At 40.8% G+C, this 16,899-nt stretch overlaps 2 protein-coding genes across 2 annotated transcripts; one reads left to right on the plus strand and one right to left on the minus strand.

Moving 5' to 3' along the window:
* Window positions 1-80: 80 nt before the first annotated feature.
* SKA3 (spindle and kinetochore associated complex subunit 3) lies at window positions 81-11,408 on the plus strand. The gene is made up of 10 exons (XM_060273829.1): window positions 81-258; window positions 2,308-2,424; window positions 2,716-2,780; window positions 3,566-3,731; window positions 5,229-5,571; window positions 6,978-7,066; window positions 9,100-9,257; window positions 9,457-9,669; window positions 9,801-9,922; window positions 10,830-11,408. Exons 2-10 carry the CDS (start codon window positions 2,322-2,324, stop codon window positions 10,834-10,836), a joined length of 1,266 nt encoding a protein of 421 aa, XP_060129812.1. The 5' UTR covers window positions 81-258; window positions 2,308-2,321; the 3' UTR covers window positions 10,837-11,408.
* A 247-nt stretch (window positions 11,409-11,655) lies between these two features.
* SAP18 (Sin3A associated protein 18) lies at window positions 11,656-15,983 on the minus strand. The gene is made up of 4 exons (XM_035116054.2): window positions 15,684-15,983; window positions 14,485-14,594; window positions 13,562-13,684; window positions 11,656-12,780 (listed from the first exon to the last, which is right to left on the minus strand). Exons 1-4 carry the CDS (start codon window positions 15,753-15,755, stop codon window positions 12,624-12,626), a joined length of 462 nt encoding a protein of 153 aa, XP_034971945.1. The 5' UTR covers window positions 15,756-15,983; the 3' UTR covers window positions 11,656-12,623.
* Window positions 15,984-16,899: the final 916 nt, after the last annotated feature.

Here is a 16,899-nt window from a genome sequence, read left to right on the forward strand (position 1 = left end):
AAGCGGTACAGTATGTGTTGGAGACAGAGAGATTTAAGGGGCAATTCCCCCCCCCACGTTTGCGGGTAGTGGGCTGGACTTCAAAAAGGTCGTTTTTACTGGGCAGGAGTCTGCGCGCGTTTGTTTCCGCCCCCGCCCCCCCCGTTTAATTGTTCCTGCCCGTAGGGAGAGGGGCTGTAAGTACGTGTTAGGGATCGGTCGTGTGTAAAAAGGCAGAGAAGTTGCAGGTACTCTATAGACTCCCCAAGCGTGGAAACGGTAAGGCTCCTTTTTGTCTCCTGCGCCTTTCAGGTTTTTCTTTAAAACGTGGGGAGGGCAAGTTTTGGAAAGCCTTAATAGTGGTTGTTCCTCCTGCTCAATTCTTTTTAGGGTACATATTCTCCCAAGGTGGATGCAATGCAGCAATAAAATACACCATTAAGCATTCTAAGGTGTCAAGTGTGTGGTAATATAGATACAGAGTTTAGCAACGTTAAAATAACAGCAGCATGTAAAATGGTTCTTTTTATATGACAGTTGGAAAGCGTGTTCTTGGATAGTGGGGTTACTAGGGGAGAGTTATCTTCAGACTCCATTAGGGAGCTTCCAAAGCATCTGGCTGGCCCTAGTATGCTGGACTGAAGAGGCCTTGGCTTGTTCCACATTTATAAGGATTTATAAAATGCTTAACATGAAATATAAAAACAAAATTGCAAAGCATATTGAAAGTCATTCATGGTAGATTGGATTGGCCATGGGCTAAAGTAATAATTAGCTTGAGGAAGGTGTGAATAAAAAGCAGAGGTTTGAGTAGATGTCCAATGCACAGGGCAATAGGTGCCTGTCTAATCAAGGAGGGGACAGAATTTAATAATACTTGTACAACCATACTGAAAGCCTTGTCGGTAGCTGCATGCTGAGCCCTTCATCTTTTGAGTGTGGAGATATAGAGGTCAAGGTGATCTACAAAAAAGCCTGGACCTGAGTTGTCTAGGACCTTATAAAAAGTTCAGTCTTGCAATGCAGTGCCTCCTCAGAAGAAAATTGGTTTCAGTGGATCTTACTCTCAGGAAACTGAGAGGTTCTCAAGGACCACCTCTGCCCATATGAGAGGTCTGGAGGGTAGCAGCATGAGAACAGGTCTTTCCTTCTGTGGTTTCCTGCTAGTGAAATGCTCTCTCCAGGGGGACTCGCCTGGCACTTTCATTAAATACCTTCAGGCGCCAGGCAAAAAACGTTTCTCCATAACCTGGCTTTTGGCTATTGTCTTTTAATTGTATTTAAAATACATAACATGTATTTTATGTTCTTGTTTTGTATTTTTATGTTGTGAACTGCCCTCTGAAGGGTGGTATACAAATTTAATAACTAATAATAAAATATTTGAACCTGTTTAATTAAATAATAACCACAATTTATTGTTTACAGAAGGGCTAAAAGTACTGAGCAAAGTTAAAATGCACAGTCCCTGGCCTGAGATACAGATGTATAGCTTACATTGCTTAAAATATACATTTGATAACTATTCCATGCTTTATTCTGTAATAACATTTGGATATGGCATAATAAAAAAGGCATCAAAGTCTCAAACAAAGCACACTAGCAAGCTGTAGCTACGGCTGGTTGCTTTTGGAGTGTGGCATTCTTTGAATCATTAGGGTGATAGCTTCTCATAAAATTTCAGTGTTCATTGGTACTTTGTTTCAAAGGGAATGGAATTTCACTTCAACTTGAATACAACAATTATAGCTATCAGTGATAATAACACACACAAACACAAAACAGTGGCATTTCTTAAGAACTTAAGTCTCAAAAATGTCAGACCCTTGTGGGTGTTGTATCAGTGGTAAGGTAAAGGGTAAAGGGACCCCTGACCATTAGGTCCAGTCGTGACCGACTCTGGGGTTGCGCGCTCATCTCGCATTATTGGCCGAGGGAGCCGGCGTATAGCCTCCAGGTCATGTGGCCAGCATGACAAAGCCGCTTCTGGCAAACCAGAGCAGCACGTGGAAACACCGTTTACCTTCCCGCTGTAGCGGTTCCTATTTATCTACTTGTATCAGTGGTAGCTAATGACAAAACACAATATCCAGCAGTGTATGTGGCACAAATTTATTCTGCTGCAGGTGTTCCTTGGATTAAACTGATTGTGAGGAAAGTCTCTTGCAAAACAACCAAATTCCCCAATGCTGACCTGTTAAAAGTTTTTTTTTTTAAAAAAAAATTACTCTTCTATGGCTTGTGTTCTGCCTATTTGTTGAAAAGTTGCTCCGTATTCTTTCTGAAAATTATGCCAATAGCAACAACAAAAGCTGCTTATTTGTCTAGGGTTTTCCTTCACTATGGATGTCACTGGCATATTCTTCAACAAACTGCGGACCTTAGCGGTCACTGTGGAAAAAGAGGCTGAGCAGCTGAAGCAGATTTTTCAGAGTGATGACACAGGTAAGGAAGACCCATGAAACTAAAATTAAAAAATTACATGGTATTTTATTATTTATTGTATTTTACATAGTATTCTATGGAATTCAAATTGTAATTAAAAATCATATAACATCTAGCACAGTGCATTGCTATAATGAGGTGAAAAATGGTCCAGCAAGACCATTAATGATTTTTTTCAAATGGTCCATAGGAAAAATAGTTTGGGGAACCGCTGTCCTGCAGAATACCTTAAAGATACTGAATTGTGTTTTCTTTCTAAATCCATTTTCATTTAAAAAACATGACTTGAAGAATTTGAAGAAGATTCACCAATGAGGTACTTACACGAACTGTTCTCTGAAGCCAGAACACTAAAGGTACTTTTGATCTACTCTCCCCAATCCCTGCCCCACCTTTTAAAACTCTCAGTTCTAATTCACTGAAATTCTAAAGAAAAAGCATTGGTTCGACTCCTACCCAGGACGACTCAAACCAATGGCTTCAAGTTACAAGAAAGGAGATTTCCAGCTAAACATCAGGAAGACGTTTCTGACAGTAAGAGCTGTTTGACAGTGGAAGGGACTGATCACTCCTTCCTTGGAGGTTTTTAAGCAGAGGTTGGATAGCCATCTGTCATGGATGCTTTAGTTGAGATTCCTGCATTGCAGGGGGTTGGACTTGATGATCCTTGGAATGCCTTCCAACTCTACAATTCTCTGATTCTATGAACTCTGAAATAAAGTACTAAATGTAAGCATGAAGATAAGTCCTGTTTGGTAGTTAATGTTTTACATTTCTGCATTTATGAAGTAAGTCACATTAGTAGTGAGGGGTAATGTTTGTTTGTTTGTTTGTTTTCTTCCTGTGTGTCAGCTATGATCCTAGATATGCAGGAAAATTAAAATACTTCTGTTAAGCTTGCACCAAATTATCCATCAGTGATATACACTGTTGGCTCTAATCCTCCCAAAGCATGGAGAAATCTATCATTCATATTTTGTAGAAGATTTTTCCCTCCCTTCGTAAAAAAAAAAAAAAAATCGTTGTTGCCTCTTTTCTGTTGGCAATAATAAAAACTGATGTCATAATCCTGCCATACTGCTTGCTGACCTATACAAACTGTTCAGCGTTGTCTAAAGATAAACATTTTTTTTAATTGAAGAGTGATGCTGATAATACTCTTTGTAAGAGTTCTTCAGAAAGAGATGCTACCTATGATTTCTTGAAAGCCACTAAAGTTTTGATGAAACGAACTTCAACAGATCTTGGGAAAATAAGAGACTTCTTCCAGAAATATGGCTACAAACCCATTGTTGGCAAGGATGCAGGTAATTCTGAATATATTCCACATTTCACTTATCGCTGTATGTGCATTTTTAAAATTAAAGAACATGTTGGGTGTTTTTACAGAATGCAATAGAAGCTTTCAGCTTGGAAATTGCTAATACTTTTGTTGCATGCTCTCACTCACTCCAGTCATCCTCCTTTTTTATTATTGAAGTGTAGAATGTGCTTAAAGGTAAAGGGACCCCTGACCGTTAGGTCCAGTCGCGGACGACTCTGGGGTTGCAGTGCTCATCTTGCGTTAGTGGCTGAGGGAGCCGGCGTACAGCTTCCGGGTCATGTGGCCAGCATGACAAAGCAGCTTCTGGCAAACCAGAGCAGCGCACGGAAACGCCGTTTACCTTCCCGCTGTAGCGGTACCTATTTATCTACTTGCACTAGCATGCTTTCAAACTGCTAGGTTGGCAGGAGCTGGGACCGAGCAAGGGGAGCTCACCCCGTTGCGGGGATTCGAACCACCGACCTTCTGATCAGCAAGCCCTAGGCTCAGTGGTTTAACCCACAGCGCCACCCGCGTCCCTTTAGAATGTGCTTAGAATCCTTTTAATTAAAAGCTCTAACTTTTGTAACTGCTATATGCCTATAAGTACTAAAGCTGTGGAAGCTATATGCTTCGATGTAATTCTTTAATATACTTCCCAGGTTTCTGCACAACTATCGCTTGCTGTGTTAAGATTTGCGTAATAAACCTTCCATCCAGTTGCAGATACTGCCCACATTGAATTGCTTTCAGTGGTGTTTGCATTCAAGTGTGCATTCATATTCTGGTATAGCTAGTCAGGTTTAGTTTTCTTTCTTTAAAAAAAGCTGCATTGGAACTGTAGAGTTCCTTGTTTCCTAACTATGCTTAGGATCTCTGGAGTATATTATGTACCTCCTCACTGCTATTTTTTCCTGTTATCCATGAAATTCCACCCCATGGATACATATGCTATAATGTTATTGTTTCAGTTAAATAAATTGTTTAAATTGTTATTTTATTTTTCTCCTTCAAGTAAAGTACAGCAGAAAAATTGTCCAGATATAAACAGTTACCTTATTAAACCTCACAATAATTTCATAATTATCTGTCTATGTATTTCTAATAGTATAACCAAATCAGAAATTTTTGATACAACTGTAAAAACTACTCTGAAAATTTATTATTCTAGAAATGAAACCTTCATCTGGTTGTAAATATTAAGATAATACCAGCAAGAATTAGTCTTTTTGTAAAAAAAGAAATGATTTAAATCAAGTCTTGCTGACTAGTGATTTAAATCGATTTGATTTAAAACAAATCCACCCTACAAGAGAATCTTCTAAATATTAAACCATAACCATGTATTACCAACAGAATTTCAGATATTTCACTATACTGTGGTAATACTCCTGATCTCATGCAATGAGGAGATCAGAATTGTGGAAATGGCTATAAGCAATTCAGTCTTTTTTAAAAATTGGTTATTTTTGAAACTAAGCAGATTATCTTTTTAATAAAGCAAAACAGGATGAAGCTGAAATTAACCCTGAGTGTACATCTGCTGAAGAAGAGCCCAAAATCCTTGATTGTCCTGAACAATCATCTGGACATCATGCTCTGGTGCAAAGTCCACAGCTTTCAGATTTTGGCCTTTTAAAATATGCTCTCCGAAGTACTTCAGGCATCATGCATAATCAACCCACATATGCGCAGAAGGAGGAACCGAGAGTGGATTATTCTGAGCGTTTATCACCCAAGGCAGAACAGTTTCGTATCTATGGGTATAAAATGGGTTTGAATGATGATACCACAAGTTTAGTGGCAGATCAAACTATCTTCCTACTCAATACCAAAAACAGTAGGTAAGTAACATCCTTTGAGAGCTCCAAAAATTCATGGGTTCTCATTTCTCAGTCTGATGGCACTTTCCATCCTTGAGGTGTTCAGCTAGCAAATTTGCAAACATTGCATGCACACAAATACTTAGTGGGAGGAGGGGTGAGACTTGCTGCTAACCTCTAATGGCACCATTATTTTAGAGCAGTGGTCCTCAACCTTTTCTGACACAGAACTGCACCCCCCTCCCCGTTTTAACCCAAGGATGTACTTGGAGACTCATTTCTTTTTCCTTTATTAAAAACCATGTTTATACAGTGTTGGTACTGCTATTGCAATCTATCTTGAATCAATCAGGCTGCGCCCAAGTAGTGGGTTCTGACCCCCCAGTTGGAAGACTACTTAACCATCTACTTTTAAAAAAAGATGTTTTACCGTAATTCTGCCTTTTGTACAAAACACTTTCAGCTAATGGTTTCCTGTTTGTTTTTTTGAAAAATGCACAAAATAACTCCACCGCCTCCTGGACGCCATCAGTAATAACCTAGCACTAGTGACAAGAAAAGCAAGCCCCCATCTCCCCATCCAACCTGGACATACACCTCTGTGATGGGACTGTGGAAGAGAGCTGAGCTATCAGAAAAGATGGCCGCAAGTGCGGGTGACGGATCTGTGTTGAAGTCATGAAAGAGGGCCTATGGAGAGTAGGGAAGGGCATCTCCTTGAGCCTCCTTAATAAACTGCAGCCTCCCAAATATTTGAGTGCATGTACTTTGTAAGGGACGCACGTGGCGCTGTGGGTTAAACCACAGAGCCTAGGGCTTGCTGATCAGAAGGTCGGCGGTTCGAATCCCTGCGACGGGGTGAGCTCCCGTTGCTCGGTCCCAGCTCCTGCCAACCTAGCAGTTCGAAAGCACGTCAAAGTGCAAGAAGATAAATAGGTACCGCTACAGCGGGAAGGTAAACAGTGTTTCCGTGTGCTGCTCTGGTTCGCCAGAAGCAGCTTTGTCATGCTGGCCACATGACCTGGAAGCTGTACGCCAGCTCCCTTGGCCAATAACGCAGGATGAGAGTCTTGCAGTAAGAGGCTTACACTCTATAATTCAACACAGGAGGAATGGGATGGGAATGGAGACAGGGTAAACAGGAAAAATGTGTCTTATTTTATTTTACTCGTGCTTTTAGTTATGCTTAAGTTTGTTCCCCTCTGCCAATTCACAATTACTGAAAATAGAATGAAGTTGTTGAGGGGAAAGGCACAGACGTGTCAATACAAACTTCCTTTTCACAAACTGTCTGTAGAGAAGTTCTCCATAGTTTTTGCCACAGCACTCAGTGCATAGGGTTTTGGGATCATAAACGCGGTATCCCTTCTTCTCTAGAATTAGGCACTCTCTTATATGATGTGACAATATTTTTGTCTTATCCTTAGGCAAGCGAATAATAAACCAAGTGAATCTGCAGTGGAATTGGAATCAAACAAGAACCTAGATACACCTAAGCAGAAGAACAAATTTTGTGGTAAGCCCTGTGTATTCAAATTAGGCTAGTGATTTCTTTTCCGTAAGGAACCATTCAAATACCCATGGCTTATAACTAAAGAGATTCCAGAGTATAGGGTCTGAAGGCATGTGAGGCTGCTACCTAGCTGGGTTGAATGGCAGATCTCCTGGGAACCTGTGTGCCATGGGGCCGGTGATCTAGAAGAAATGTAATGAAAGTGAAGAGTTATCCCCTGTGGAGGCCTGGCTTCAGGGATATTCCAGGCTATCTTAATAAGTTTTCTTTAAAAAGAAGTGAAAAGGAGAGAATCTCCTTTGTGGAGATTCAAGAAAAGCTTGCAGACAGTACTGTAATAGTCTTTCTTGTGTGAGCCTTTGCATATTTCCTCAGAAGTCAGTCTCAATTTGTTTAATAGAGCTTATTCCCTAGAAATTGTGTTTAGAATTGCAGCCTAATAAGTAAATCTGTTCTTCCAGTGTTTTGACCAATCAGTAAATAGAAAATAACTGGGAAGCGCATTTATTTAGAAATTGAATAAAAAAGATTTTTAATTGATATTTCATACAGTTGAATAACTTACAACATCTTGGGCTATCCAAATATAGGTTGAAACTGTTCATAAAAACAGTCTAAGAGAAACAAAGAACAGGCAGAATGAAAGCTGAAATAAAATCTAGTAAGCAGCTCCAATTTAAAGCCAGGAACAAAACAAAACAATTGCCTATTCAACACACCCAAAGGTTGCTGGAATGAAAAAGGTCTTTGACTTCATTCAGGAAGGGGATAGGTTCTGGAGCCTAGAGGCAGCCAACCGCACAAGATACCACCATCAGTTGAACATCAGATGGTGGGACAAGCAGGAGGGTGGCCCTAGCTCAGTGGTTCCCAACAGGTGGTCCGCGGACCCCCAGGGGTCCGCGAGCTATGCCAGAGGGGTCCGCAAGATGCTATTAGAATAAAAAATATATTAAATATATTTCGTATGATAACAGATTTTTTGTTTTGGCCGCTTCCTGCATGAGCAGAGTCTAGCGCAAAACTAGAATTAGATAAGAGGCAGTAGTTCTGCTGTATGCCGTTAGGTGGCGCTTTACAAACACTACTGTTTTGCAAAGAGGCAGCGCGCGCATTCTACTAACGCTCACCTCCCCAAGATGCTTTGCGCGCGTCGGCTTCATTTGTGCGCTACTGCGCAGGTACCCTGTCTTCTCCATTCCTCTCCCTCCTCCCTGGCGCGCACTGCCTCTTTGCAAAACAGTAGTGTTTGTAAACAAAGCGTTGTTTTTCGCGGAAGCTACAGTTCGCATAGTTAAAAATGGACTGTTGGTTTCAAGTTTGGAACCTAATATTTCAGAAATAATGGACTCAAAGGACAGATTTAACTCATCTCATTAAGAACTGAAAATTAAAACTAACTGTATACTGATGGAGTACTCTGTTGTAACTGTAAAAAACGTATAAATATAAAATATAAAAAGACTCTTAATTTGGCTCTCACTTTTTAATTTTAGGATTAGGAATTAATGGGGGTCCTTGTCACAATAGCGGCTCGATGAGGGGTCCTCGAGAAAATTTTGTTGGGAACCCCTGCCCTAGCTGATATTGAAGAGGCGGCAGCCCTTTGGATAATCTGTTCTCAAGGTGGGCATAATGCTGCCCCAGCCTAAGGTCATATCCAGCATATTGAATTTGGCCTGGAAATGGGTCAGAAACCACTGAAGTGGGTATGAACTGAGAGAGCGATGACAATTTATCCCTATAAGGAGTTTCAGAATTTGGGAAAACTTGTTTCTGGCAATCTGATTTCATTATCTGAATGTAAATGTAGCTGTTCAGAGGCAAATATCAAATTCTGCTATGCAGAAAGGACAAAAGCTTGCATTCACCAGTGATGAAAGTTTCCATTGCGTTCAGATATAAATCTCTGGGTCCAGTGAGAACTCTTCATTCATGGAAGTGTGGCCTGTTCTGCATTTTCATCCTTTTACACCCGAATGAATTCGTAGACTCAATATCCGTGTGAAATTGCCAATCATATACTGTGTTTTCAGATGACGATTATATGGCTTCACCCGCTGCACCTGAGTTCTGCACACCTGGCTTGAAGATTCCAAGAAGAAAGGACGCCATATCCCCAGAGAGTAATAAATTGGATGCCTCTAATGAAGCATCTCTTCCAGATACACAGCCTCAGATAACAAAACCTAAAGTAAGCACCGAGTTTTTATTTTGTAAATGAAATGGGTCTCTTAATGGGACTTCTGCCCCATGCTGTACTCATAGAAAATACTTTTAACAATGAAGATCTTCAAAGGATGTCTTAACTGCATGATTTTTTTAAAATAAAAAAAATAGTCCTTGTATTTCATTATCTGAACATTGCAATTCTCTGGGTTTTTTCCTTACAGCAAACATGTGTCCCAAATAATACAGTTCTTGGATACGACACTGTACCACCTGTCCCTCATTCAGACAAGGATCTGGAGTGTCTTGAACATTCTTCAGCAGTACTGGATAGACTTGAAGAGCTGCCTCCTCCAGAAATATCAGATTACAGTAGCCTGTTCAATTCTCCTCCTCCTCCTCCTGAAATAACCGTGATTCCAAGGCAGATTTCTCAGGTTAACAAGTTAAACCTTCCTGCTGCTAATGCTGATTTCAACATTTTTGCCAGAAAATTGTTTTCCTTATGCATGGAAAGTACAAAACTTGGAATGTTTTACTTAATGTTTTTTGTTTTGTTTTGTTACAGATCTTGTCAAAATACAATCCAAAGGTAGAAGCATACAGATCACTGGAAAAGGGGACTCATGAAGGAATTGCTACACTGTTTGAAAAACAGCCTGTTCTTGGTACTGGGTGCAAAGAAAACAGGTGAGATTTGAGTATGAGGTATCCCCCCCCCAAAAAAAACGGGCTTTTCCAGACACTCGGTGGAAGTAGCATTATACTATGTGCAGGCATATGAGGCATTCACTGCCCCTTGCAAAGGCCTGGAATTAGTAGGTAGTTTTGTGGCATGGTGTCCAAAGAACAGGACCCCCTACTCATCCCTGCCTCTTTCCCTGCCACAATTCCAACCCACCACATGGCATCAATGAAGGCTAGCTGTCTGGGAACATTCCTGCAACCAGTCACTAGTTCTTGGAAGCACTGTGTTGATCCGGAGCGACTGCCAGTATCTTGTTGAAGTTTTAAGATTCAGTATATATTAAAAATAGCTCTGGATCAGGCCAGCAGCCTGTCTAGCCCAGCATCCGGTTCCCACAGTGGTCAACCAGATGCCTATGGGGAAGCCCAAAAGCAGGATTTAAGCATAACAGCAGTCTTCTCACTTGAGATAACTTGCTGCTGGCATTCAGAGGCAAACTGCGGCTGACACTAAAAGTAGAACATAGCCACTGAGAGCCTTATCAGTGTCTAATAGAAAGGAGGATAGACTGTAAGGTGGGATTGGGCTAATTGAAAATCCCATTACTCAAGTCAGCTCTCGTTGCCTGGGCATGACCCACGTTTATTGGAGGAAAAGGTGAACAGGAGTTCAAAGACTGGTAAAGAAGGAATGCAATGTGTTTCCACTTTCAGACTTAGCAGTTCATTAGAAGAGTGAATCTTTGGACATGCCAGTATTTTAAAAAAAATAAAAACACCAAGATGGCTGTCCTTTAGTCAAGACCCCTATGAAATGAATACAAAAGGAAATGTTTCAATGGAAGTCACTTGAACGTGGTGCCAATATTATAATGTAACTGCTTTGTTTGTTTTTCTATTACATTTGCAGAAAGTAATCTGGATGAAGGCTATGACTTGGCTTTATAGAGGCTGCAATAAAGAAGATTGTCCAGCAAACTCCATGGGAAAATTTCAGAGTATTTATTTCTAACCGTTTGGCAACCAGTTTAACTAAAACTATATTCTCTTCTTTCATTTCCCCAGAGACCCCCAATAAGACATTATAAAAACGTGTATTCCCATGCTAATGGAAGTTAGGACTGCGTTAGGACTGCATTTATTAAATACTTGTTTAAATTCTGCTTGCGAGTTAATATGTAAAGATGGTAGAAGCTGGGGGGAAATAATGCATTAAGAGTGGCCAACTCTGCTGCCCTGCTCTTCAACTAATTTGATCTTTGAATCCACCCTCCCCCTGCCCGCAAATTTTCTGCATTTTTTTATGACTGCAGGAGTTGCCATTGTGGTTTTTAAAATTTGATTTTCTTTTAATTAAAAAAAGTTAGATGGAACATCCAAGATTGTAAGTGTTCATACTTAACTATGGTATGTTACTAATGTTTCAACATAGTATTAAGAAGGCATCCACTTATGATGCTGGAGCAGATTTGAGAGGCTGCAGAAATCCCACTGTACAATACCCAATATTTTTGTTATGGGCAAAACTCCCACGAACATTCCAAGTAAAACAATCCTGTTCTATCATGATCGAGAATGTTTTCAATTTTATAGCAAGCAATTCATGAGAGAATCGCATCTTCAGTCTACAGCATGTGATGTAATGTCTAGACAAAAGGGCAGGTGGGCAAGCAAGCAACAGTAAAACTTCCAGCTTTTGTTTTTGATAGTAACTGCTATCATTGTCATGAAACACATTTTACAAAGCTATGTCACTGCTTTTATTTTTACAAGTTTTAAAATATAAAATTATTTAACAAGGACTTAATTATAACAAGACAGTCATACAGCTGTGGAAACAATGGATAATCTCGCCTGGAGAAGATTTTTTGGAACGTCCAATTTTTAAGGATGTAACTTCCAGTTGAAGCAACAATTGCATTTTAAATTGGGAATACCTTAAGTGGTTCAAATACAGTCAAAACCAGAAGCAAAAATGGCAGCCCTCCTGGTCGCACTTACTCATCAGCGAATAAAATAGGGTGTAATATTACAGGTGTTAAGCTGCCATGATTTCATTGTATTATGACCAATTTCAGGATGGTTTTCAACAAACTGACACTTCTGTCCATCTGATAGTGTAAGTCCTACTACAGCTGTATTAGGGTGAATATTTTTGCACAATGAATATGCAATTATTGAGCAGAGGTTGTGCTCACCGCATTGGCAATCCCATCATCTACACCCAATTCTTGTGTTGTGGACTTCTGACAAAATAGGTACTTTAACCCTTTTGGCAAATGTTTTCAGAGTCAATTTTCTTCTCTGTGTACTTACACACTACATCTCTACTGACTAAAACAAGTACATGCCTCACCCAATTTCTTAAAAGGCAATCTTGCAGTGTGCTTATGAAATACCTCTCATTTAATTTTTCCACATTAAAGGTTGGTCTTACAATATATATGGTTTCAAATACCTCAAGACTGCTTGTGGTGTTTTAGCCAAACATTACACACTTTGAGAAACACTGCACAGTCTGGTTTTCAGCTATTCAAAAAAAAAGAAAACCTAGCCGAGAGCACCCTTCTAAAAATATACAGTAACATAATTTCAGTATTTCTACAGCTTAACAGGTTTTCTAGTATTTTCACTGCATTAAAAAAACCAAGCTGTTTGTAATCTGTATGACCATGTAGTGTGGTCATTAGAAGAAAGCAAAATATTAATAAGGTCTCATGCGACCTGATGGAGGTGGTGCTCGATTTGGGGGAGTAATTGCTATGTCCAGGTAATCCCCTATCTGGAACTTCTGAGACTGCAGAGTCATGGAATCATCTGTGCCCTTTCTGCCTGACATTGTACTGCCAATCTCTTTCACCCTGTAAAAAGAAATTAAGACCAAAATAAGAACATGAGCCATATACTGTATTTGTTCCACCTAGTCAAGTACTGCCTGCTGTGATCAGCAGCAGTGGGTTGGGTAGCTTTAATTTAGAGACCCTTAGAAAAGTGCAGACATACGTCATGCCTCGGTTTAAGTACGCTTCGGTTTGAGTACTTTCAGTTTAAGTACTCCGTGGACCTGTCTGGAATGGATTAATCCACTTTCCATTTACTTTCAATGGGAAAGTTCGCTTCAGGTTAAGTACAGACTTCTGGAACCAATTGTGTACTTAAACCGAGGTACCACTGTACAGGTGACTGTCAACTTACATGGGGATAAAACCAAAAACACATATAGTCAACACACTGTGCAATGGGGGGTTGAATTTCCAAGGGTTTTCTTTTCCTGGATGTCCACCCTGTTTTTACACACCCTTTTTACAAATTCTCCCACACATAAAGCTGAATGTGCACAAGTTAAATGTGTTTAAGTTGTGAGTTACCTGTACTTACTTACATGCCCTTTTGCAACTGCCTAGGAACGCATTCCTCATACTGCGGAAAGGGAGGGACCCAACTACATAATAAAACTTCCCATTTACAGCCTAGGCAGCCTTGGTGTTCAGATTACAGCATATATGGGCACTTACTAGTACATGTTTAAGATTTTAGAAGCTAATGCACAATTTCCAGTGTATTATAATTCCTATGAAGAATTTCATTAGAACTTTTCAGATTTTGCTACATTTTGCATCTACTAACTCCACTGACTATTACCTGTAACCAGGCCTTTTAAGATCTGTGAAGACTATTGCAAAGTTAAAATGTGTGCCCTTTTTCCTTGCTTCCGGGTAGACTTCTTTCACTAAACTTGTCAGCTCTTTTAGAGTTGCATCCATCCTGGAAGAAAAGCAGCATTATAAGTCAGTATAGTATCCCTGGATTTTAACATCGTGATATTAAGTCAAAACTCTTTAAGAGGTCAGTGAACTGAAGAAGAGTCCTGCATCAAGAACTAAATCTCATTTTAGAGATTTCACAAAAGACCATTCTGAGTTTATTTCATACAGGACAAAGAACTGTTTTAGACTGGCTACGCCATAACCTAAAATCCAGAATGAGTGTCTTGTTCAACTGCTCTTTGTCAATTTGCAGAACACTCATGTAGAAATCATCTGTAATTTTGCATCTCAGTCACATTCCAATTTGGACCAGGGCATTTGCTGGCTGAGAAGTGCCGTATGAGACACTCCTCCTGACCCAGCAAGCACTCTGGGCTAAAGAATAGGCTGCACTGCATTCACAAAGGTGCTGTAGGTACAAGCCGCCTCTTCTCATTCAACAGATGGCCCATATGAAATGGGAGGACAACCAAGAGACCTCAGTCATTGTTCCACAGGGGGGGAAACAGTACTAGGAAGTTTTTCTCCCAAGTAGCTGGTATTTGTCAGTGACGAGAAAACAAAGAGTAGGAGCTGGATGCATTCCACAAGTGCTCTACTCCAGACTGTCTAAAAGAAGAGGTGGCAGAGATTCTGGGCCTTCAATATCTGAGGCAAAAATATCAAAGCTTCACCAGTTGATGTTGGGCCTTTCATCTAGCAATGAAAAACACGGCCTCTGTCCAGTGGAGGGGTGTGTGGCAACCCAACTTCAGTTACCACAAGTGGAGAAGTGCAGTTCAGACTGCTGCCACTCACCAGGTATAGATCTGCAGTTCACTGGAAGGTACGTTTCCACGGGCAAACTCATCCATTCGGTGATGGCGCCCATTGTTGGTGGTGAAGACCCTCAGAAGGAGGGGGCAGGTCTGTAAGTCAAAGAAGAGACCATTCACTTGCTGCAAAGCAAGCGATGAATGACAACAAACCCAACTAACCTACATCACATACAAGAGTTGTTTCGTTTTTAACCTACATTTTTAAACAACACATACAAGAGTTGTTTTGTTTTCAACCTACATTTTTATACAACACTTTTAAATTCTTCCTTATGACCAATGTAATGGAGAAAAGGCTATCCTTTAATCCTTTAATCAATACTTGCAGCTAAAATTATCAAAGGGGAAAATATTTCAAGACCTAAGATTAAATTTGAGATTGTGAAGTACTCTTAAAAAAGAATTCCTAAAATTTAATTGCATTTTTTCTTTTAATTTTGATAACAAAAAGCCAACACCTTATATACATCAAAATGGAGCAGGGTTTAACCTATGATAAACCATTTTGAGGGATTGTTTTTTTACAATGAAGAAGTGTATAAATTTTATGAAATAAATAATAACAAAAGTTGGCCCTTTCTGTAACGTTTGTTATTTATTTTATAAACTTTATACACCATTTGACTTTAAGAAACCTCAATGCATTTAAGTAGAACCTTTTTTAAATCTTGAGGTACTTGGAATTTTCTTCATATGTAACAGGCTTGTGCTAGGGCTAGAAAACACTGTAGGATGTAGTTACAAAGTTTAAACGGAAGTTTGCTACTGGAAGCCTTTTTTGGAATAATAATAATAATACCGCTTGTGTAGACACACCCCTCCCCACTTTTTCCAACACCTCTTAAGACAACTTATCTAAACGAGCGTTTCTTCAGCCATAAAATATGACACACACACACACACACGTGTAAACAGTATGGTTGCATTAGAGAGAAAGGCATATCTTGAGTTCACCAGTGCTAAACACGCGATGACTTGAACGTGTGAGTAGGCCATCACGGGTAGTCTCCCACACGCCTTCACACAGGCGAGAACTAGCCATTCACCTGCAACTACTCGACCAGGCGATTCTCAAACAAGTTAACCAGCCCTCCCTGTGCAGCATACACGCTGCTGCAAACGCGGGCGTGTAACGTGTGAAAACGCCCTCCCGCCTCTTCCCCCAGCTCCTCCCCACACCTTCTCACGATCGATGGGTTTCTCGGGCTCCTTCTTAATCTCCTCCTGAGTAACGCGAGACTCCACCGCCATCTTGCTGTCCGGTCGGACCGACCTCCGTGGAAGCGGCTCAGCGAAGCGAAAGGGGAGAAGCGGCAGCCTCTGCGTCAAGGCTCCGGTTCCAACCCACAAGCCGCACCTTCCTCCCCGCCGCAAGTTCTCCCCCACCCCAAGAGTTCTCTACCCGCCCCTTCAGGCTCCGCTGAAGCAAGATGGCGGCGCCCACGGGCGTCAGACTTGCTTTTGGAATCGCGGCGGCGGCGGCGCAAGTTCTCGCGAGGTCTAAGAAGCAGAACGATGGGCTTCAGTGGCGAAGCTTCTTCGAAGTGGCCAATAAGGATTCGCTCCGCGATGGAGGCGCGGAGATCCTGGGCGGAGATTGGGGCGCGCGGCTGGGGCGGGGCGAGAGTTGCGGTTGGAGGAACTGAAAAGAGAGGCTGGGGGCTGTTTGTGAGGCGTTGTGCCGCGGGAAACGCGGGCTTGGCGAGGACGCGTGTCACTAGGTGCAGGTTCACACGTTCCACCCCCTTTGGCATTCGGACGCGTATTATACACCTAAAACATTTAGTAATTGAAAGCTTTCATTTTATATGCACCGCAAAGAGTACACACGACCAAAGTCCCAGGGCAAGTTACAACAGTTAAAACGTGGTATTAAAAAACAGTTTAAAACCACTTAAAATTACCGAAGTAAAGTGGGTCCTAAAAACACGCATCTGGAGTGTCAAAAGAAGTAGCCTACATGATTTATAAGGCTCAGCGGTTTACAGTATAGAGCATTGCTCTTAGGATAGTGCCAGCCTATGAGCATAGTCCATGTGCTAGTGCTATGGTCCATGGGGTCACGAAGAGTCGGACACGACTAAACGACTAAACAACAACAACATGAGCATATAAAGTTGCAAGCGTCAAAATACTAGCTTTGATCGTACTTCAATGCCCTCACAATATCTCCCTAACCCCTTCCATTTACAAGTATTTTTACTACAGGTAAAACTGTTCCAATAAAAAAATTCATATACATGTAGGAAGAAAGCAACTCCCAAGCAAAGCAAAACGATTCAGCAAGCAAAACGATCTCTGGGACTTGTTTTCTTTTTGCATAATAGAATCTCAATGAAATATTTACTAAAAGAAAAAATACAGGAGAATATGCGGGCTCGATAAATCTGCCTTG

This window comes from Zootoca vivipara, chromosome 4 (genome assembly GCF_963506605.1).
Source record: "Zootoca vivipara chromosome 4, rZooViv1.1, whole genome shotgun sequence".
In the NCBI taxonomy this organism is placed as follows: domain Eukaryota; kingdom Metazoa; phylum Chordata; class Lepidosauria; order Squamata; family Lacertidae; genus Zootoca; species Zootoca vivipara.

Excerpts from the sequence above, each read along its gene's own strand:
- SKA3 (XM_060273829.1), top strand. The coding sequence starts at position 2,322 with ATGGATGTCACTGGCATATTCTTCAACAAACTGCGGACCTTAGCGGTC. Across the intron at positions 2,781-3,565 it reads CTGAAGCCAGAACACTAAAG|AGTGATGCTGATAATACTCT; the intron begins GTACTTTTGATC and ends TTTTAATTGAAG. Across the intron at positions 3,732-5,228 it reads CATTGTTGGCAAGGATGCAG|CAAAACAGGATGAAGCTGAA; the intron begins GTAATTCTGAAT and ends TTTTTAATAAAG.
- SAP18 (XM_035116054.2), bottom strand. The coding sequence starts at position 15,755 with ATGGCGGTGGAGTCTCGCGTTACTCAGGAGGAGATTAAGAAGGAGCCC. Across the intron at positions 13,685-14,484 it reads GAACTGCAGATCTATACCTG|GATGGATGCAACTCTAAAAG; the intron begins GTGAGTGGCAGC and ends CTTTTCTTCCAG. Across the intron at positions 12,781-13,561 it reads CTTAAAAGGCCTGGTTACAG|GGTGAAAGAGATTGGCAGTA; the intron begins GTAATAGTCAGT and ends TTCTTTTTACAG.